Source organism: Callorhinchus milii, unplaced genomic scaffold (assembly GCF_018977255.1).
Source record: "Callorhinchus milii isolate IMCB2004 unplaced genomic scaffold, IMCB_Cmil_1.0 Scaffold3, whole genome shotgun sequence".
Taxonomy (NCBI): Eukaryota; Metazoa; Chordata; class Chondrichthyes; order Chimaeriformes; family Callorhinchidae; genus Callorhinchus; species Callorhinchus milii.
Genome location: NW_024704744.1, coordinates 76,609,935 through 76,631,474, shown reverse-complemented (window position 1 = coordinate 76,631,474; position 21,540 = coordinate 76,609,935). Strand labels below are relative to the sequence as shown.

General features: G+C 44.3%; 2 protein-coding genes across 2 annotated transcripts in view; one reads left to right on the top strand and one right to left on the bottom strand.

Moving 5' to 3' along the window:
- znf318 (zinc finger protein 318) overlaps nt 1-17,278 on the bottom strand; it is a 34,331-nt gene extending 17,053 nt beyond the window's left edge. Inside the window, 4 exon segments of the mRNA XM_042333028.1 lie at nt 414-1,793; nt 9,379-10,141; nt 12,922-13,079; nt 17,251-17,278. Coding sequence (XP_042188962.1) covers nt 414-1,793; nt 9,379-10,141; nt 12,922-13,079; nt 17,251-17,277 — 2,328 coding nt within the window. The 5' untranslated portion in view covers nt 17,278.
- Nucleotides 17,091-21,540, top strand: part of abcc10 (ATP-binding cassette, sub-family C (CFTR/MRP), member 10) — a 31,375-nt gene continuing 26,925 nt past the window's right edge. Inside the window, exon 1 of the mRNA XM_007898234.2 lies at nt 17,091-17,163. The gene's annotated coding sequence lies outside the window, so the exon portion shown is untranslated. The remainder of the gene's footprint in view (nt 17,164-21,540) is intronic.

Here is a 21,540-nt window from a genome sequence, read left to right as displayed (position 1 = left end):
AAAGAGTCACTGGATGCCCTCCAAGGGTAGTATTTCCTAACACTAGGTGCCCCAAAATGAACACAATATCTAAATGAGGTCTAACTAGCACTCCATAAACCTGGAGCAATTCATAATCTCTCGCACACACAACTGGACCCTAATTCTGCATTCTATTATAATATTCATTTATATATTCATTCAATTACTCATTTATCCTCACTTGTACTCTATACGTAATCCAGTTTCTTTTATCTTCAGGCGTTTCTAGTACTGAACATTCTCATCTTATATTTGCAAATCACAAGAAGCGTTTTACAATTTAACTGGCCTAAACTAGAAAGAAAATGCACGCTTAAGGGGCAGAAATTTTCAAGTATTAATCAAGACCTCCCTCTTACATAAAACATCCTAAACTGAAGTTTTATACAAACCTTCCGCTTCTGTTCAGCCTTTCGCTTTTCGTATTCAGCATGTTCAGCAGAAGACTTGGGCATTAGCACTGTCCGGTTTGAGGATACTGTTGGAATGGTATCTGTTGTTGGCACTTGGACAAGCACAGAGCCCTCACGTTTGCCATCAGTAGTCTCAATAACCCGTAGGTTCGGCCGGGCAACCTTTGGCTGCTGCGCTAGTATTACCGGGCTGATCGGCTCCTGCACATACGGTTCTGCAAGCATTGGGGGTGGGAACATTGGCCAAGCAGTGGTGGCAGGGCATGACATATAACGACCATACTGGTTAAAGTTAGGGAGAGGTGCCGTTGGCGGATAGTTTATTACCCTTATTGGATACTGCCCAAAGGGTGGTACAATACAAGAACCAGGAGCAGGCGTCCTTAGTAAAGGAGGCCTTCGGAGACTTGAGGAGACAGCTGAAGCCTGTGGAGTCATTCTTTCAGGTTCACTAGGTGTCACAATAATCTCATGTTGAAACGATTCTTCTTTAGTCTCCATCACCCTGGAATAAGGCCCACTAATTTCTGGTGTAAATGACTTTCCTACAGGCCGTGGGTGAGGCTCTGATGACTTGGTCTCACTTCGAGTTCTCCGTTTGTTAGAGGAGCTGGTTTTCTGAGCTTCAGAAGTGCGGTCAGGAGATCGGGTTGAGGGCTTTTTACCATGAAGTCGTTCCTGAGTACGGGCAGCAAGCTTGCTGATTTCGGACACTCCAATATCGAGCCCAATGGTTTTCAGTAAATCATGGATCTTCTCATACTCTTCATCAGGTTTCACACTTGCAGCAGTAGATGCTCCAGCAGGAAGGCTACTCTGTCTTATAGGAAGGACATTGCGATTAGCAGGAACAGGCTTAAATTCAGGAGCCTCCGCCTTTTTGTATTTGACTGGCTCAGTCTTTTCATCTTCATCCTCTCCATAAAGAAACTTTTCCTCGTCCTCTATATCAGGGAAGCTGCGTTTTCTTCTCTCTTGCAAACTACAGTTCTCAGCCTCAGTTAATAATCCAAGTACACGGGAGAAACCACCGGCATCTTGAGTGGCCCGCTCATGCGGGAGGAAGAAATCCGAGACTCTGTCTACATTTTCAGGACCCAGTTCTATTTCAGACTTCCCACAATATTTGGCCACAAGACTCCTCTCATAAGAGAAATTAGTATTTGTCAGGCAAGGCAGAATGCCCTGTTCAGCAACATGATGGATTTCTCTTTCTCTGCTGTCCTGAGTATAGGAGAACGGTTCAATCTTAGGGAAGCTTGGCTCATGCTGTGGCAATCTCATATAGTTCTGCGATGGAAGATAACTTTCCTGATGTTCGGTGTTTTGACTGCTTGTGCCAACACGGTATTCATCAAACTGAAGGAGGAAAAAAAGAATTTACTGAACCAAAAGCTACATGATGCCTCACTGAATGAACAGTACCACTCAAAATAGTAGATGTCAAATATTTCCTTGTCTCTTTTTTTGTCTAATCTTTTGTTTTTAAAAAGTATCACAAACAAAAGTACCTTTTCCCTAAAGGGGAGTACTCAATAGGTTATATGCACATTGTAATGTGGTAGTGAACCATGAAGAATTTGCTAATCTCAAACAGTGCAGTGATGAGGCACCAGTTGGTGTAAAGACAATAAAATCTCAAACAATTGTGTTCTAAAGTAATACCTCTGCTGTAAAAATGCACACTATGTGTACCTGGATGATGATTGAGTTTGACTCATCTGTTGTGGCTACCAGTTAAATATCCAGCAATAATCATCCAGTTCGTGTACAAGCTTCAATAACACACCATGAGGGCTTCCACAACAACAACTTGCATTTATTTAGCGCCCTTCACGAGGGCTAGCGTTCCAGAGAGCTTCACAGTGGCGGAGTCTGACAGCGAGCCAGGGAGGTGACCGTAAGCACAATCAAAAAGGAAGGTCTTTAGGTGGGATTTGAAAGTGGGGAAGGAGGGGGCAGGGCGGAGGAATTGAGGGAGAGGTCCAGAGTTTCAGGGCATAGTGGCACGGCCACCGATGGTGGAATGGAGGGCATAAGGGACAAAAAGGGGTCCGGAGCCAGCCAAGCGGAGGCAACGGGTAGTGAAGTGGGGGTAAGCAGTACGGATAGGTAGAGAGATGCGAGGGCTTAAAAAAAAAAGTAAGTGTTCGGTGGTTAGGAGCCAGTGGAGCCTGGCACTTATGTAATTATATCATCTGCTCAGCTTTTTCATTGCTATTCCACAGGATGCAGCTGGATTCACCAATATGGATGCCTCCAGAAATACAAAATATAAACTGGAGGATAGCTTCCTCCAATTTCTTTGAAGTAATCTCTGCTTTAAGAGCCACTTGTCTTTTCTGGCTCACTTGTTTCGGCCAGAACAATTTTTTTCCATTCTTGGCCTGAATGAAACTTCCTCAAACAGGGAAAGATGGGTGGGCCAAAAATGAATCTTGAGCTCAGTCATTACAGCTAAGTCAAATCAGTAAAAATCTGTAAAATCCACTGTAAATGGTTTGCCCCATGTCCAAACTAGACAGAGTTCGATGCATGCCACCTACACATTGAAATCCTATGCCTGGAATGGATTATGCACTAGCTCCCCAGAAAGATGCATCCTGCTTACTCAATGCCAGAGAGGACGAGGCACAGATTTGGGGACCCTAAAGTGTGGGTTTGGGGCACTTCTGGCGTTTAACTAGCTAATCATAATCATTGTATTTCATATAGCACCTTATCCCAAGATCAAGACATCTCAAAGCACTTCACAGAATTTTACTATGAAGTGTAGAGGCTATGTTATAGCCAATTTGCATACAGTAATGTCCCACAAACAGCCATAAAGTGAATAAACAATTTTGTCAAGAGATTGTTGCCCAGGTAAAACCATAGTTTGGCAAGCTTCCCACTGCTTGTCCGGTTATAACCATGTTACCTTAAAGGGCCTGACAGGGTTAACATGTGACAAGTGGGAAGAATCTACATTTCAGAGAAACCCTGAAAAGTGCTTTGAGCTGTTTCATAAGTAGCTATATGTTATCCAACCCCATTCCTCTGTTAGCCTTCTACTCAGCCACTTCCCTCTTCTCTCTTGCTTGGTGTCCAACTCCAAGATGTTATCCCACGAGAAAGACACTATATAATTGCAAGTAGCTGTAAATAAATGTAAAGAAATAAATAAATGTAAGTAAATGTGTTCCAGCCTAGCTCAGTGGTAGCACTCACGCCTCAGAGTCAGAAAGTTCAACCCCCACGTCGGGACTTCAAATTACGCAGTCTAAGTTGACACTCCAATGCAATGCTATGGGTATGCTGCCCTTCGGATGAGACATTAAAAACCAAGATCCCACCTTCCTGTTAAGATGGACATTAAAGATCCCATGGTACTATTCAAAAAGAGAAGGGAGTTTGGCCAACAAATCCCTCAAATAAAATTGGTCACTCATGGCTGTTTGTGGGATATTACTGTGCGCAAACTGGCTGCTGGGTTTTGCCCACAAAAAACAGTATACACTGTGAAGTGCTTTGAGATGTCTCGGCAATGCGATAAAGTGCTAAATCAAATGCAAGGATTTTTATTATAATCCAAGGATTATTAAATAGGGGAAAGAACATTGAACTTAACTGTCAGAATGAGTCAAAAGATTAGTTATATCCTAACAGAGCAATTAACAAGGAGGTAGCTACGAACAGAACTTTGGTGGAATATAGAACATGGCAGCTTGTCAAATCAAGCCACTATAACCCACATGAAGCCCACTACCTACTCCCTAAACCCCATCATTACTCCTCTCCTTACCTCCCAGCTCCACCTCCTTGCCCCTTTACTCTCAGACCTCATCAACATCTCCCTGTCAACTGGCACCGTTCCCAGCCCCTAAAAACAGCTGTCATCACCCCTATCCTAAAAAAACCTTCCCTGGACCCATCCCTGCTCATTAACTACCGCCCCATCTGCAACCTCCTTTCCAAGGTCCTTCAAAGAGTTGTTGTTTCCCAGCGTCACTCCTTCCACTCCCTTCACGAACCCCTCCAATTGGGTTTCCGTGCTACCCCGGTCAAGGTAACAAATGACATTCTGTCCAACTGTGACCAGGGCTCTATTGCCTTTGATACTGTGGACCACTCTATCCACCTCCTCCACCACCACCTCTCCTCTCAACCTTCAAAGTTCTGTCCTTGAATGGTTCAGATCCTATCTCTCACACCGGCTCCACTTTGTCTCCACAAATGGTTTCTCCTCCAGCCCCCGCACTGTCTTGTGTGGTGTTCCTCAGGGCTCTGTCCTCGGTCCTCTCCAATCTGTACATTTTCTTGGTGACATCATCCGCAGAAATGGGGTCAACTTCCACATGTACACAGATGACACCCAACTCTACCTTCTGCCTCCACCCTCGACCCCAGGACCACGATGTAGAAACAGAGTGCTTGTCAAACATCAAGTCGTAGATGAGACCCAACTTTCTACAGTTGAACGTCAGCAAGACCAAGGCTCTACTGATTGGTTCACGCCAGCGCCTCCGCACCTCAGGGGCTGGCAGCATCAGCATCCAACGTTGCACACTCCACCTCGCCAAGCCAGTCAGAAACCTAGTCGTCTTGTTCGACACAACTGTTCTTTATCCCCTGCGTCCATGCCATGACCCGCTCTGCCTTACCCCACCTCCACAACATTGCCCGACTGCCACTGCCTCACACCTCCGAAACCCTCATACACGCCTTCATTACAACCAGGCTCGATTATGCCAACGCCCTGCTTGCCATCCCAACTCTTCCCTCCACAAATTGCAGATCACCCAGAACTCTGCAGCTTGTGTCCTCTCATGCACCAGGCTCCGTGGCCCCATCACACCCACCCTCGCCTGGCTCTACTGACTCCCCATCCCTCAGAGGATCAAGTTCAAAATTCTCACCCTCACCTTCAAGGCCTCCATGGCCTTGCCACCTCCTCTGACCTGCTAACCCCTTATCAACTTGTCTGCTCCCTCCGCTCAGCAGGCTCTGGCCTGCTCCATGTTCCCCACCTGGCCTGCCCCACCATCGGCTGTCAGGTCTTCAGCCTCTCTGCTCCCACCCTCTGGAACTCCATCCCACATTCCCTTCGCATCACTCCCTCCCTTGCCTCCTTCAAGGCACACCTCAAGACCCTATCCAAACTGCTTATCCTCACTCTACCACCCGTTGTTTCCGCTCATCTGGCTCATGGCCACCCTCCTGCCCTCTACCCCTCCTGATCCCCCCACCTCTTGGGTCAGAGTCCTTGACTGTTCAGCGCCTTTGGATGTCCTCCCAAAGTGAACAGTGCTTTACAAATGTAATTTTGTATTGTATTGGAAGTCTGTTTTGCCATTTTTTAAGATCGTGGCAGTTTTTTTTTTAATCACATTTCCCCATATTTGATTCTACAACTAGAAGGTTTTAGTGCATTCTCAAGACCATTTGTGTGAAACGTTTTTGACTTCACTTTTAACCAGTTTAGCTCGAATTTTAAAAATGTTTTCCTCATTAGATTCTTCTATGTGAGGAAAGACTATTTTCCTACATTGCTTGTCAATTTCCTTCATTATTTTGAATATCTAAATCAGATCAATCTTCAGCAAATCAATCTAGGGAAGATAACCGAAATTACCAGCCTTGCATCACGCCTGAACTCCTTCTTCCCAGGTATTAGTTTGGTGAATTGTTGCTGGATCCCATTTAAGACTAGTATATCTTTCCAAAGATTTTTTTTTCAACCCCTTCCCCTTGGCCCCTCCTTCTCCAACTTCAGGTCGCACCTGAAGACCTACTCTTCGACCGTGCCTATGGTCACCTTCCCCACCCCCGGCTCGGCTTTGGGCTCTGCCACTGTTAAGCGCTCTGAGACGTCGCCCGGTGTGGAAGGCACTATATAAATGCAAGTTGTTGTTGATTAAGTAAAATAATCCAAATTAGGTCTGACCGCACCCTTAACAACAACTACAGCATTTCTTTGCTCCTACATTCTAGACCCCTGGTTCTAAAGTACAGAATTTCATCATATTTGTTGTTTACTATACCTATGAAATAATTTATGTACTTGGACCTCACCTTTGTTCATCTATACCCTCTCGCACCTGTGCTCTCAACTGCCATTCTTAAGTCAAAAGCGTACAGCCCACCCTTTTCTATGTTGAATTCTTGTCATAGTTCTGCCTACTCACTTAATCTACATTCCTTTCCTGCTCTCTTCTTCACAATTTACTGCACATTTTAATGTCGTCAACAAACTTATATAGTCCCCTTTACACCTATATCCAAATTCTGTGTATAACATGAACACAGATCCCTGCTGAAAAACACTGGGCACTCATTGTGTACCAATTACTATTTACCCCAATTTTCTGCCTCCCAACGATTTTTCTATCAATCCCATAATATTGCCTCCAATTTCATGAGACTTAATTTTTATCTTGTAATTTCTTAATGTGGCACCTTCTCAAATAGAAGATATTGGTAGCTTCTACAGAACTGCATGGTGTCAAACCACATCAAGAACACCAATCAACAAGCTACGCCAACAACTATACTGGCAATTATGGATGTAGCTGGAACATTGACAGCAGCTTTGTTAATCTAGAAGGACAAGCTTAAATTATTACTTTCGTTTGTTAAACACAAGCACATTTCCAAGAAGATGGACAAGGAATACAAACAGCTCAAGAGTTGGTAACCTGAAGCCAGATCAAAAACAGAATATCTTGGCAAAAAAAAGGACCAATGTCCTTACTTTAGTGGGGATTCCCAGAGACTCCGCGAGAGCAAACTCAGTGAGAGATGAATAAGGATCACAGAATCAAAGTTAAAGGACAAAATGAGCCAAGGTAGTCAGCTTTCTCCACAAGAGAGCTGGCACCTGAACCATCAGGAAAGAGTGGTGCTGGAAAAGAGAATTCAGATATTTAAGCCAATTTTGGCAGAGGACCAGAAAGGACTACGGCTGGATGGGCAAGATGACAAGTTATTTCTTATTAATATTTTGCATCTTAAGTCTTGAATAGTGGACTGGGGGGATTACAAACAGAGATAAAATTGGTTTGGAATGCTTCAGACTGATTTTTGATTTGGTCAGCCAAATGTCTGACACATGTGGAAACCCATCACCATGCTTAAGAGTATCCAAACCAAACAGAATTCCATGCATATCACCTGCATGGAAATTCCAGAACTGCCTGGCTCAAAAACTGAACTATTGAGACCACCACACAGGGTGTACTCAATACTGGCATTCCGTTGCCAAACATTTCACCTTGGAGCCATTTTACCTCCTGATATCCCCCACCCCCCACAACCGCCCCCCTGCTCCACGCCAAAAGGATAGTCAGATTGATTAAAATATGATTTTAGACAAGAGTTTTTACAAGATATAGATAGAATGACAGCAATTAGCCCTGATCTATGATGCACTGCTTTGATAGCTGTCAAGGAAGAATGAGGTAATAAAAAGTATTACATACTACAGTATGTAATAGTTTCTTCACAGAGTACAAACAACATTGAGAACACAGAGAAGTGAAGAATTTTGGAAGAGCACACTAGTCGGATTTGTAATGCAAAATGGGTTGAGCTTTATTGATTAGATACGTCTTATTGGTGGGTATTTTGAAAGCCAAGAAATGCTAAAATAGATGTAGGAAATGTCAGCAAAAGTTTTAAAGGAATTTGTATAACTGTTAGGTTGACTACGGACATAAAAATAATAATCCTTACATTTGATTTAGCTCCTTTTATTTTGGGAGGATGTTCCAAAGTGCTTCACAGGATATAAATGGCTTGAACCCGTAATCTTCTGACTCGAGAGGCAAGAGTGCTACCAACTGAGCCAGGATGATACAACATAGGTATAAAATAGCATATAGGTATAAACAAGTTGTTCAAAGTCATTCAAGAAAGGACAGGATTATAAATTAGTATCTATTTAATACGTTTAATCAGTGGAAGTGGAGCCACTGTTGATGGTGAACACAAACATTTCCAAGAATTATGCTTTCCTCGGAGAACAACCTGAGTTGCCAGAAATTAAAATGTTATCTAGTTCAGGAAAGCAATACAAGCAGGATATTAATTTAGTTGGATGGTGGGGGGCGGGAAAGAAGAATTGGTACAGTGGTCATAACTGGACAAGCTCAGGAAGCTTTAATAATAATAATAATAATCCTTGCATTTGATATAGCACTTTTCACGTCGGGAGGACGTCCCAAAGCGCTTCACAGAACACACTGTAAAGTGAATTGACTGTATATTTGTGGGCGAACGCAGCAGCCAATTGCGCACAGCAATGTCCCACAAACAGTCGTAGATTGAAAATGACCAATTTATTATTGTTTTTTGTTTTGGAGGGATTATTATTAGGCATGAGGAGTAAGGAAACTTGCCCAAGGTTTCGCCCTGCCTGGAATTGAACTCAGGTCTCTCACTTGCAAAGCGAGTGCTCTAACCACTGAGCTACAGGACTCCAGGACTTTACCAGCGCTCTACAATGGTATACTCTAGGGTCCCAAGCTGGAGTCCTAAACTCTCTGGGATCAGGTATGCATCCCCAAAACAAATTGCTACAAGTGAAATTTCTCTACCGATTGTTCTTTTAATAGAGCACTTTCAGCTCAACCAACCTATCGTAGACCTAACCATCAGCATACCTGTCCCTGGAATCAATCTCTTTCAGCTATCTACAAAGAGTTTAAGTTTTTCTGATCATAATCAACAAGTAATTGCATCATCACTTTCATTCATGCAAATGCAGGCACAATTCCATCCAGCTAGCCTATTAAAACACTGTAAGGATGAGTTGGAAATAATGTAAAAAAANTTCACTCCAAACGTTCACCTATATACAAAATACAATGCAAAACTACAATACTAGATTTCACATACACTAGAAAACATCCGCCTCTCAACAGGCCTAACTTACAGAACCTTAAAGAAATAGAACAGATCAAACCTGCATTGTAGCCGAGGGCTCAAATCCTGTTTCAGTACGTTTCTTCAGAATAGATTTCTTTGGCATTGGAGGAGCCTCATCTGGTCTGTGCAGAACATAGCCACTGTCGGAAGATTGTGTGACACCCATTAAACCCTTATCGTAATGCTCAGGGAGACCATAAGAATTTGAGAGTTCATAGCGAGGAGTAGGGAGCATTTCTGCTTTGATTCTCTCTTCTTGCTCCTTCCTCCTGCGAGCAATTTCCAATTCCCGAAACTCGTTATTTTTACTCACATCTTTCCCATATGAAAAATGATCTTGAGCATGACTATTGCTTGGTTTTGGAGCCGGACTAAGACTCCGGTCCCTTTCAGGGTTTCTGGATCTGTAATTCCTGTGTCTTTCTGGACTCCGACGCTCATGGCTACGATGGTCCCTACTATGGCTGCGATGTTCGAGCCGCGCCCGTTTAGTGTCTCTTCCTCGATCCAACTCCCTGCTTCGATCATCACACCGAGAATGTGAATAGGAAGCTTTTTTCAATTTATCTAAATCAGGTTCACTTGATCGTCGCCCATCTTCTCTCTCAGATGAGTAGTGTGACCCATAATCTGGCCTCCGCCTGAAGGAATCTCCAGGGGGTGGCATTCCCCGATAGTCCTCTCTTGGCCGTGAAGTATATTGACTTCCTTGAGCTTGATCACGAGAGGGATACATTGTTTGCATGTGAGTTGATTGCTGCATGGGATTCGTATAAATAGGACCATCAGCCATTTCATCCCTGTCAACCAGTTACAAACAGAAAGTTTTAAAAAAAGTACCACAAATCAATCTTAGCCACCGCGTTTTCTTTAACCACTATCACAGTCAGTCTACATATAATTAAGAGGAGCTACAGTGCAGCAGGAAGATAAAATTAAGTTATTCATCCACCATCTTCCAGTGGGGGGGCGGGGGTGGGGGGGGAAGAGTGTTAAGCAAGTTCTCCTTGGAGCTGAACTAGCTCCAAGGTGACATGTTTCGCAATGGATGTTGGAATCGAGCAACCCTCTGTGGCAGTCTCAGTAGTCCAGTTCCTGAGCCAGGCGGGTCTGCAGTACTCCGGGGCACTGATAACAGCACAACCAGCCTGACTCATCGACAAGAATTGGAAGGGCCTGAAGGCAGGGAATCCTCCCACTCAGCTTCTGTTAACCCTGCAAGCCAAAGCCCCCAACTTGCCCAATATTTCGCCTTGCCGGGAACCTAACCCAGGTCTCTTGCTTGCTCTACCCACTGAGCTACAGTACTCTACAATAGTAATAATCCTTACATTAATACAGTGCCTCATTACATCGTCCCAATGTCTCAAAACACTTCACTGAATTTTATTGTGAAATTGGCTGATTGACTGGGACACCACGAGAAACTCCTCTTTTCGAATAGTGCCATAGGATCTTTAACATCCATCTAACAGGCAGTCGGGACCTCAGCTGAGCATCTCATTCAAAGGACAGCACCTCCAACAATGGGGCACACCCCAAACACTATTAGTGTCAATCTAATCTGTGAATTCGCCACCTCCTGCTTCTCAGGGCCGTCACCCTACATAGACCCAGAGGCCCAGAGAGAGATACACACTCAGACACACACACTCACAGACATTCTCAAAGAGGAAGGGAGAGAGATAGAGATACAGACACACACTCATAAATACAGAGATTTACACACACGAAGACAGAGAAGAGGCGCACATACTCAGACAGAGGCGGAACACACATACACATTCACACAGAGACACTCAGAAACACACATATGTAGGACACACACACACACTTAAATATACCTACAGAGAGACACACAGAGGTACTCACTCACATAGAGGCACTCACTCACACAGAAATACACAGACAATCACAACAGAGGAGCCTCCGTGCATGTGCACTGGGAGCCGCTCCGCCCACAGTGACGTCAGGAAACCACTGAGCGCCCCGGATCTTTCATGTTGGTGAGACTTAAAAGAGTACGATCACCTCAAATCCCATCCTAAGGATAAGGGCTAGGTATCCATAAGGTATCCATAAGGTAGCTAAACCAGGGATTCTGGTGAGCAAAGTATACTACACTTCTCAGAATACAATCTGTTCAGATCAATCTGGAATCAGCCTTGGCACTAATTTGGCAACTTTCCTTGCTTCAAAAAGTGCACGTGTGGATGTCATATGAGAACAAGTTCGGGCATGATTGTAATGCCTGCCATGGTCAAATAGCTTGCCAACACTCAATATCTGGGACACATTAAAAATGAACACTCACCAAGATGCTGGATAGCACAAGGCACACTGAGAATCAAATTAGCAATCTCTGCAGCAAGTTTTATTCCTAGACAAAGACACTAAGTGCCTATAACTATTGCATGCAAGATCATTTTAATAATAGAATAATAGCTTTGAGATGTCTCAAAGACGTGATAAGGCACTATATCAAATGCAAGGATTATCATCATTATCCATGCATTTGATATAATAATAATAATAATCCTTGCATTTGATATAGCGCTTTTCACGTCGGGAGGACGTCCCAAAGCGCTTCACAGAACACACTGCAAAGTGAATTGACTGTATATTTGTGGGCGAACCGGCAGCCAGTTGCGCACAGCAATGTCCCACAAACAGTCGTAGATTGAAAATGACCAATTTATTATTATTTTTGTTTTTTGGAGGGATTATTATTAGGCGTGTGGAGTAAGGAAACTTGCCCAAGGTTTCGCCCTGCCTGGAATTGAACTCAGGTCTCTCGCTTGCAAAGCGAGTGCTCTAACCACTGAGCTACAGGACTCCACATAATACATGCAATGTTCAAACATCTCAGAGCACTTCACAGGTAATTACTGTCAATTACAGATGGGCAGATTCAAAGGAGTCACAAAGAGGCTTTGAGCAGGATTTTTTTTACTAGGTCAACTGGATCCTATTATATTTGCTAATCTGCTCTAGAAATCTTGCAATCCACTCTTAATTAAACAATGCACTGGGGACCTGGATTCAACCCACTCAGCTCCTGTTAACCGTGCAAGCCAAAAGGCCCCAACCGGTAGGATTCTACCTGACAAGCATCAATACGATTGTGAAGACAGTCCTTTCAACGGCAAGCTATGGGTTTTTAGACAAATAACCCCAGCAGTACCCCAATGCACACCAGTCACTAATCTTGGCCATTGCCAACCATTCACACTGTTTGCCCACAAAAGACATAATCACTTCACTTTACAATATATCTTTTGAGATCGCCTGACCAAATGTATGAATTATTATTAAACCTCTCTGGAATCAGGTAGGTAGGGTGCATTACTCTCAGGGTGCAGGAGAGAGAATTTGAAAACCATTACAAATATGGGAATTTCCATGTGTAGGTAGTATGTATTGGAACTCTCAGTTTGTTTTGGATACTCAATCATTTTGAAGGGTTATGTCAGATACCTGTCTAACGAAGAAAAAGATTCACTACCCTGAATAAATTCAAGTTGCCAGGTACTGACTACACCTAATGGAATTTGTATTAACCTCGAAATTTCATTTGTACCTTGCAGCATCATATAAGGCATCCACTGGCGAGCCCAATCGGTCAAGTACAGATGGGTGCCTTCTATCTGGGGAGATGCTGCAGTAACGATCGTTCCCAACAGTTATTCGCAAACTCCGATCAATTGCAGATTTCGGAGGGTAGTCTGGAGATCGTCTCTATTGAAGACAAATAATCAAAGTTATTACATTTCAAGGTATATTTCTATAGATCCAAGGTACTTTTCTATTCATATCCAACAGATGCAATACATTTTAATAAATGGGTTTATTACAAATTGCACAGATAAAAGTGTAAATAAATGCATTGAACATAAAACTGAAAACTGCATGACAAGGCCAATGATACCAGGAGCTTGGCAAGTTGCCTTACTTCTGAGGATACCCCTCTAAATAGGGAATCAGATTGTGTGGAACACCTCAGAGGGACGTATTCCACAGTCCACTAAGTTACCATTTCCAATCCATACCCTAGCTTTAGATTCTGATTCCTACATTATGAATCCAACTTGATCGTTAATGATTTGACCCAAGAACATTCAATATCACATATCCTGAACTTCATTTTAAATAAAATATACAGTAAACTCTGGATAGCTTGTCACTCCAGGGGCAACTATCCCTCAATGATTTATCTGTACTGGCGAGATGGTCATAAGTTCTCCAAGGCCACAAAGGGCGCTGTGACTGGTTTGGGCACTAGGCGTAAGTTGAGCGCGCATGCTCATATGCATCGCAGAGCCTCTGGTCCATTGGACGGGCTGCGTTGTGGCCTCCCGCCCTATCCTGTCACAGAATAGGGAGGGAGGAGTGGTGGGAGGCCACAGCGCATGGTGGATATGCGCGCCCAATTTCCGCCAAGCGCCCACACTAGTTACAGCGAGGCCTCTGCAATACCTCATGTTAAATAATGGGTTATCTGATCTATTTGATATTGCAATTACTTACAAGAATTTCTAGAATGCAACTAATAGAGAGTTAAACTGAGCGACAAGTAAAGTCCCCTATAAACATTTTGCATGGGAAGCCACCGGGAAATTGATAGCATGGCGACTTAAGTGGTAGTGACAAATTAAGACAGGATTGAGTTATCAGGAGTTTACTGTAAAACATACAACATAAGTGGGGTTATCGGCATATTCTATTTAGTCTTTAAAATGAAGACTATCTTTTAAAGATTTTCTTAAAACACTCTTTAATAAGTGCACTATGAGGTTGGCTTTAACATTATTCCCAGCTACATGAAGCAGATTTCATAGAACCACAGAAATTTACAGCACAGAAAGAGGCCATTCAGCCCATGAAGTCTGCACCAGCTTACAGCAAGCTGGTCATTCAATCCCACTACACTGCCCCATCTCCATATTTCTTTTTTCTTTCATGTATTGTCTGCTTCCCTCTTGACACCCACAATGGATGCTGCTTCTACCACCTTATTTGGCAGGGCATTCCATGCCCCAAATATTCAGTGAAACAATTTTACATACCAGATTTCCCAAGATTCTTGCAATTTTACTACCTAGTTTCATCACTTATCTCACTGCTTAGTTTTATGACTGCTTCAATTTAAACCTTTTGCATAAAATTTAGCTTCACATTTAATTCCAAGAACTTTCTATCTGGTCAAGTGTCTGACACATTGAAACCTATCAACGTGCTTAAAAGTATGCAAACCTCAGTTTCACATATCAAGGAAACTTCCCTGTGTCTGGTATGGAGTGCACATCCCTCACTGGAGCGATACATTTGCTTACTTAATTCCAGAAAGTATTTGGAATGGTCTTGCAAGAGGCAAGAGCTTGGGAGACCTCAATGTCCATTGGGTACTGCAGACGCTTAACCAGCTAACTCCATTGTGAACATTGTCTGGTAAAATTCCTGTTGCTCGCCCAGTTAAGAACACCGTACCTATTTGTGCAATATAATAATAATAATAATCCTTGCATTTGATATAGCGCTTTTCACATCGGGAGGACGTCCCAAAGCGCTTCACAGAATATACTGTAAAGTGAATTGACTGTATATTCGTGGGCGAACGCGGCAGCCAATTGCACACAGCAATGTCCCACAAACTGTCGTAGATTGAAAATGACCAATTTATTATTGTTCTTGGTTTTTGGAGGGATTATTAATAGGCTCTGTGTGGAGTAAGGAAACTTCCCCAAGGTTTCGCTCGGCCTGGAATTGAACCCAGGTGTCTCGCTTGCAAAACGAGTGTTCTAACCACTGAGCTACAGGACTCCACAAATGTATGTATAGAATAGGGAAGAATCCTGGCAGTCAGTGACTGGTGTTGCCCCTCCAAAAACTTCTGACAATCCAGGCTGGATGGTTTGTCAGTAACAAAGACTTGGGAGTACTGCAAATCCTCTTGTTTCAGGACGATCGATACCAACCAGAGTTGATTGACTCAAATCTGATATTCCATTTCTGGCATGTCACCTTGGAGCAAATTCAGCCCCAAAGTATTTCACAGAATAATTCTATATAATGTCTATTTGTAGGCAAGCACAGTAGCCAATTTGCACACTGCAATGTCCCACAAGTAGCCATGAATTGAATGGCCAATTTTATCTGTAGGATAAAATACATTTGATCGTCAACATTAACCTAAACAGGCATCTCATCTTATACTTCACACTATATTCTGTGAAGCACTTTGAGACAACTTGGCGACATGATAAGGCACAATATCAAATATAAGGATTATTATTATTATCTGAAGGAGGGCACCTCCAACAATGAAGCATTCGCTAATATTACATTAGGAATGTCAGCCTAGACACTGAGCTCAAAGTCCAACCATGGGGCTTGAACCTTAACCTCCGACTTGCAGCTGAAAGTGCTACTACTGATCTCCATTAACTGTCCATACTATCATTAACATCCACAATGTACATTATCCCAAAACACCCAGCTGACCTTGCAAATAAACTCCCATATTTTTAAAGTAAAGTACTGAGTCAGCCAGAGTTAAATGTTGTTTGGCCCCTGACCAAGAAACAACCAGGCCTTTGGGGGGGGGGGGGGGGTGACTTAACTTTCAGTGACATGCTTAAACAGCATTTAAATAAGTGTATAGAGCTGCTTTTACATGATCATCCATTCCTCCCGACACCCATACTGTTCACCCACAAAATATACGTTACAGTAAGTTATGCGAAGCGCTTCGAGACGTTACAACAACGTGATAGGGCGCTGCATCAAATGCAAATATTATTATTATTATTATTATTAAAACGGCTCTACGTGGAAACTGGGACCTCATTTTTTCGGATTTTGTGTGTGTGTATCGGTTGCTGGGGTACAGACAATAGCCTGCTTTTTAGAGAAAAAAATTCCAGCGGGTTTAAAGGCCTGAGCCGGGATCCTGAAACCTTATACAAGGAGTCTGGCCTCTTTCTCCCCTTCTCCTGCCTGCCTTCGGCGCGGGTCAGAGAAGGACATTTACCCGGTTATCTCCGTGTGAAGAGTATCCAGGCCCGTAGTCAGGCCCAAGCCCTCCAGTATCGGGTGGCGGAGTATAACGCCTCGAAGTCGGCGGCGGCGGCGACGACTGACGCCAGCCACCGCCTCCTCCTCGGTCACCACCTTCCCCGCGGCGGTAAGACGAAGCGGAGCCGGGCGACTTGGAGCGGCGTCGGGAAGACGACGAGGAGGAGGACGACGAAGAGGGAAGCGCGGAGGAAGCAGAAAGAGAAGAGAGGGGATGAGGAGGAGGAGGAGGAGGCGACGAAGCGGAACCGCGTTCACGCCATTTACCCGAGTCAGAACGGCTTCCTTGACTAGGCCCAGAAGCAGGCCCCGGGCTCCAGCCTCGGCTCTTCTCCCCCGACCTGTGCGCTCTGTTGCGGTACATTGTCTGGGGGAGTTGGGGGGGGGAGGAGGGAGAGAGGGAGGGAGGGCGCGCGACTGACCGTTAAGTTTTCAAAACCCGCCACGCGCAGCAATGTCCCCAACGGTCGAGGTGCAGGGGAGCGAGCGAGCGCGCGGCGACCACGAGCATCTGAACTGCGCACGCGCTTGACAGAGGGAGAGGGAGAGTTGGGGTATGCGCGCGAGTGGGACCGACACGCAACACCCAGAGAGAGAGCGCGAGGAGACGCTTCGACGTTAGTTGTGAACTGCGCACGCGCCCGATTAGGGAGCGAGGGAGGGAGGGGCGGGGGGGTCGTAGGGATAATCGTCGAGAGGGAACTACATCCAGTCTCCGTCTTTCACACGTGAGGCGCACCCCGAAACGGTGAGGGAATTTCGAGGAGGTTAATAATACATTATCGTATAAACTTTGACCAAAATGTTTGCTCTTGAACGGCTCAGATTTGTTTACCTGAGTGTCGTTCTCCTTCCCCACCATAGGCGGCGCTGTGCCTGATGTCAAATGACCAACCAGTGACCAGCCTCCTTGTGGGTGGGGTGGGGGGGGGAGGGGGAGAGGTAAATGGTGGGGTTGGGGGGGGGTCTCCTTGGAGCCAAACTGGCTCCAAGGTGACATGTTTGCAAATGGACTGTCTGAATGGTGTCAGATCTCTGAATTTCCAGCCAAGTGTAATTAACGATGCAAATACCAGCATTGTCGTTGATTGAACCCCACACACGCTGAAGATTGTGAATAAGCTGTCTTCAGAACTCCTTGAACGCTCTGAGGCCGCTGTGAAGGCCAGCGAGGGTGGTGAGGCTGCTCAGCGCGGCGTAGGGACGCACCAGGAGAGTTCGGAGTCTGCTGACCTGTGGAAATTTTGATTTCGGGCCAGGTCTGGCTTGATTCGAATTTCGGATACCCGAATGTACAGTAAACCTCACATAAGTCATATCAGTTGGGACTTTTAATATGACCTATGCAAAGTATGAGTTAAGTGCAGGGCTAATAGAAATTTGCGGAAATATTTGCCCAAAATTGAGGGCAAGTGAGAATGTGGGTGGCGAAGTTTGGCATGAATGAGGTTTTTTGGTATCTTTTGGAGTGAGGTATGGACGGAGGTGGGCAATGTAGCAGAGGTGGAGGAAAACGGTCCTGGCCTGGGACCAATGTGGGGTACCAAGAAAAGCTGGGGATCATATGTGGAGTCCTGTAGCTCAGTGGTTAGAGCACTCGCTTTGCAAGTGAGAGACCTGAGTTCAATTCCAGGCCGAGCGAAACCTTGGGCAAGTTTCCTTACTCCACACAGAGCCTAATAATAATCCCTCCAAAACCAAAACAATAATAAATTGGTCATTTTCAATCTACGACTGTTTGTGGGACATTGCTGTATGCAATTGGCTGCCGGGTTTGTCCACAAATATACAGTCAATTCACTTTACAGTGTGTTCTGTGAAGCGCTTTGGGACGTCCTCCCGACGTGAAAAGCGCTATATCAAATGCAAGGATTATTATTATTACCTGACGCCTAAGTTGTGCACGGATTCAGTGAGTCTTAGAGAGAGATCCGGTAGGATGAGGAGGTTTGAATCGCAGAAGAGAAGATGTTGACAGGATCGAAAGAGTATGGTTTCCGTCTTGTCAACGTTCAGCTGCAGGAAGTTTATGCTAATCCAGGCCTTGATGTCTGTCAGACAAGCTGATAGTACATCAGCGGACTGGGAGTCGCTGCTGGAGGAAGGAAGTAGATTTGTGTATCATCCGCATACATGTGGAAGTTTACCCAGCGTGTGCGGATGACATAGCTGAGAGGGATCATGTAGATAAGGAGGAGGAGGGAGCCAAGGATGGAGCCTTGGGGTACCCCAAAGATGACTGGGTGGGGGCGAGAGGAAAAAACATTGGCTGAGATGAAGTGCTGGCAGTTGGTTAAAAGAGAATTGAACCATGCGAGTGCAGTCCAACTAAGGTGGATGAGTGAGGAGAGACAGTGGAGGAGGATGGCGTGGTCAACTGTCTCAAACGCAGTAGAGAAGTCCAGGAGGACGAGGAGGCAGAGGAATCCCTGGCCACAGAGAGAAGAGACAGACACCCTCACAAACACATACATACAGAGAGAGAGACACTCAGCAGACACACGTACAGATGAGAGAGACACACTCAGATAGACACTTACAGACACGCACACATAGAGAGATAGAGACACACAGACACACTCACAAACACGTACAGAGGAGAGAGACACACTCACATAGACACACTCCCGAACACAGAGAGAGAAACGCACAGATATTTTCAACAGCGGGGCCTCCGAGTGGAATGAAGCCCATTTCCCGCTTACACCGCATCGCGCATGCTCCTCCAGACCCGCCCTGCCCACAGTTGTATTGGATACACAGCTGCCAGAGACCCAGATGCCAGAAACTTCATTTTATAGCAGAGGGCGGGGTTTATAGCGGATTCCGCAGAAAATGGCCACTCTTCTATTGGCCCAGGATGTGTGAAACTTGCATAAGTTCTATGAAATTCAACAAGGCAAATGTACAACTTAGGCATTTATACAGATCAGACTTCTACGAGTTTTGCTGTGTTACCCCTCATGAATAGCAACATTTCCAGGAATTTTACAGATACCATTATTGGACAACGAGCTGAAGGTGGGAGACATTGATTGCAATGGGTCAATTTTGTTTTTAATTGTATTTCATTTAAATCAAATTGCTCACTTTAAAATTTGTGAGTTCTTTGTGTGGTTTGGGACCTGAGACAATCAAGCTCACACAGATGGGTGAAAAATAAATTTTTCCACCTTACTGTGCATGATACAGAAGTGTATAGTTACCGATCCAGAGTACAGAATATTGTACATAGTTGCAGGAGTTTTCTTCTTAGTAGTTTTGTCTTCCTCTTCTTTCAAGGTCTGTTCCAATTTCACGCTGGTTAGTGCCCGATATTTATACATGTGAACAAACAAGTTTTTGTAACCTTGAAGACCATCTGGTTTTCTTACAGATACCGTTTCCTTGTTTTTACTTCTCACTCCCCCTCCCAACTTATTAAAACATTCCTTCACTCTTCTCTACATGATTAACATTAGCTAAGGACTGCAAGTTTTAATCTCTTCATCTTACCTTTAAAATTTATAGGCCATCTTTCACAGATTTCAACGTTTCCCACATCAACATTGCCAGACTCCACCATTGCCTCACCCCTCAGGCTGCCGAAACCCTCATCCACGCATTTGTCACATCAAGGCTCGATTATGGGAACTCCCTCCTCATCGGCCTTCCCAACTCTTCCCTTCACAAGCTGCAGTTCATCCAAAATTCTGCAGCTCGTGTACTTTCATGCACCAGGCTCCGTGATCCCATCACTCCCACCCTCACCCAACTACACTGGCTCCCCAACCCCCAGAGGATCGAGTTCAAGATCCTCGTCCTCACCTTTAAGGCCACCCATGGTCTTGCGCCCTCCTATCTCTGATCTGCTGACTCTCTACCAACCTGCCCGCTCCCTCCATTCAGAGGGCTCTGCCCTGCTCCATGTCTCCCGCCCGACCTGCCCTACCATCGGTGGCCGGGCTTTCAGCCTCTCTGCCCCCACACTCTGGAACTCCATCCCACGGTCCCTTCACCTCGCTTCTTCCCCCACCTCCTTCAAGGCTGGTCTTAAGACCCTTCTCTTCGACTGTGCCTTTGGTTTCCCTCCCACCTCTCTGCCTTCCCTCACCCCTATACTACCCCTCCCTCATGCTTGGGCCCGACAGCTGAATGTTCAGCGCTTTGGGATGTCCTCCCGACGTGAAAGGCACTCTACAAATGTAATTTTGTTGTTGTTATTGCAACTATGCCAGACTAAACAAGGACATAAGAAAAAACAGCATCTAGAAACAACAACAACCTTACATTTGTATAGCGCCTTTCACATCTGGAGGACGTCCCAAGGCGCTGAGGTTACAAAAGTCACACGAGTACAATAATTAGTGAAATTTCATTTAAAGGTACAGCAGTCATTTTCTATTACATTTTCTATTAAAGACAAAATAGTAGCAGTTCAACATATTGAGTAGTTCAATAAAGTTTCATCAATCTACAGTGTTACATTGATTATAAATATATATTTCATCGCAGCAAAGCTTAGCAACAGTGTATTTCCATAATTATAATCAGGGATCCATGTTCTAGTAGCTTTGACTGCAAGGGTGATAATGTTACTCAATTCTCATGCCATGTTTGGCCTTGTTCAACCTAAACAATTCAGCAAAACCGCTAAAGCAAAATAAATTAAAATTAACACTTAAGATGTCAATCTAAACTAAAATTCTTACCAAACTCTACAGAGATGATTGTAGTTCTAAGTGGTAGATTCTTTGGTGGCTTTTGAAGATCGAGTAGCAAGATAATAATAATCATTAATTTTAATATAATAATAATAATCCTTGCATTTGATATAGCGCCTTATCACGTCGTTGAGAAGTCTCAAAGCGCTTCACAGAATATACTGTAAAGTGAATTAACTATATTTTGTGGGTGAAACTGTATATTTTGTGACTATATAATGTGTGCATTATCAAATTGTTGACATTTTAAAGGGCTTCACTTTACTGTAAAGTGTAGTGACTGTATTTGTAACATCAGCCATATCTCATGAACATCTATTAAGTGAAAGACCAATTTTATCTGGGCCAGAATCCTGGGATGAACTCCCTTTACTTATTGAATTTTGCCTGGGGTTCTTTAAAAGTCCACCTGAATAGACACA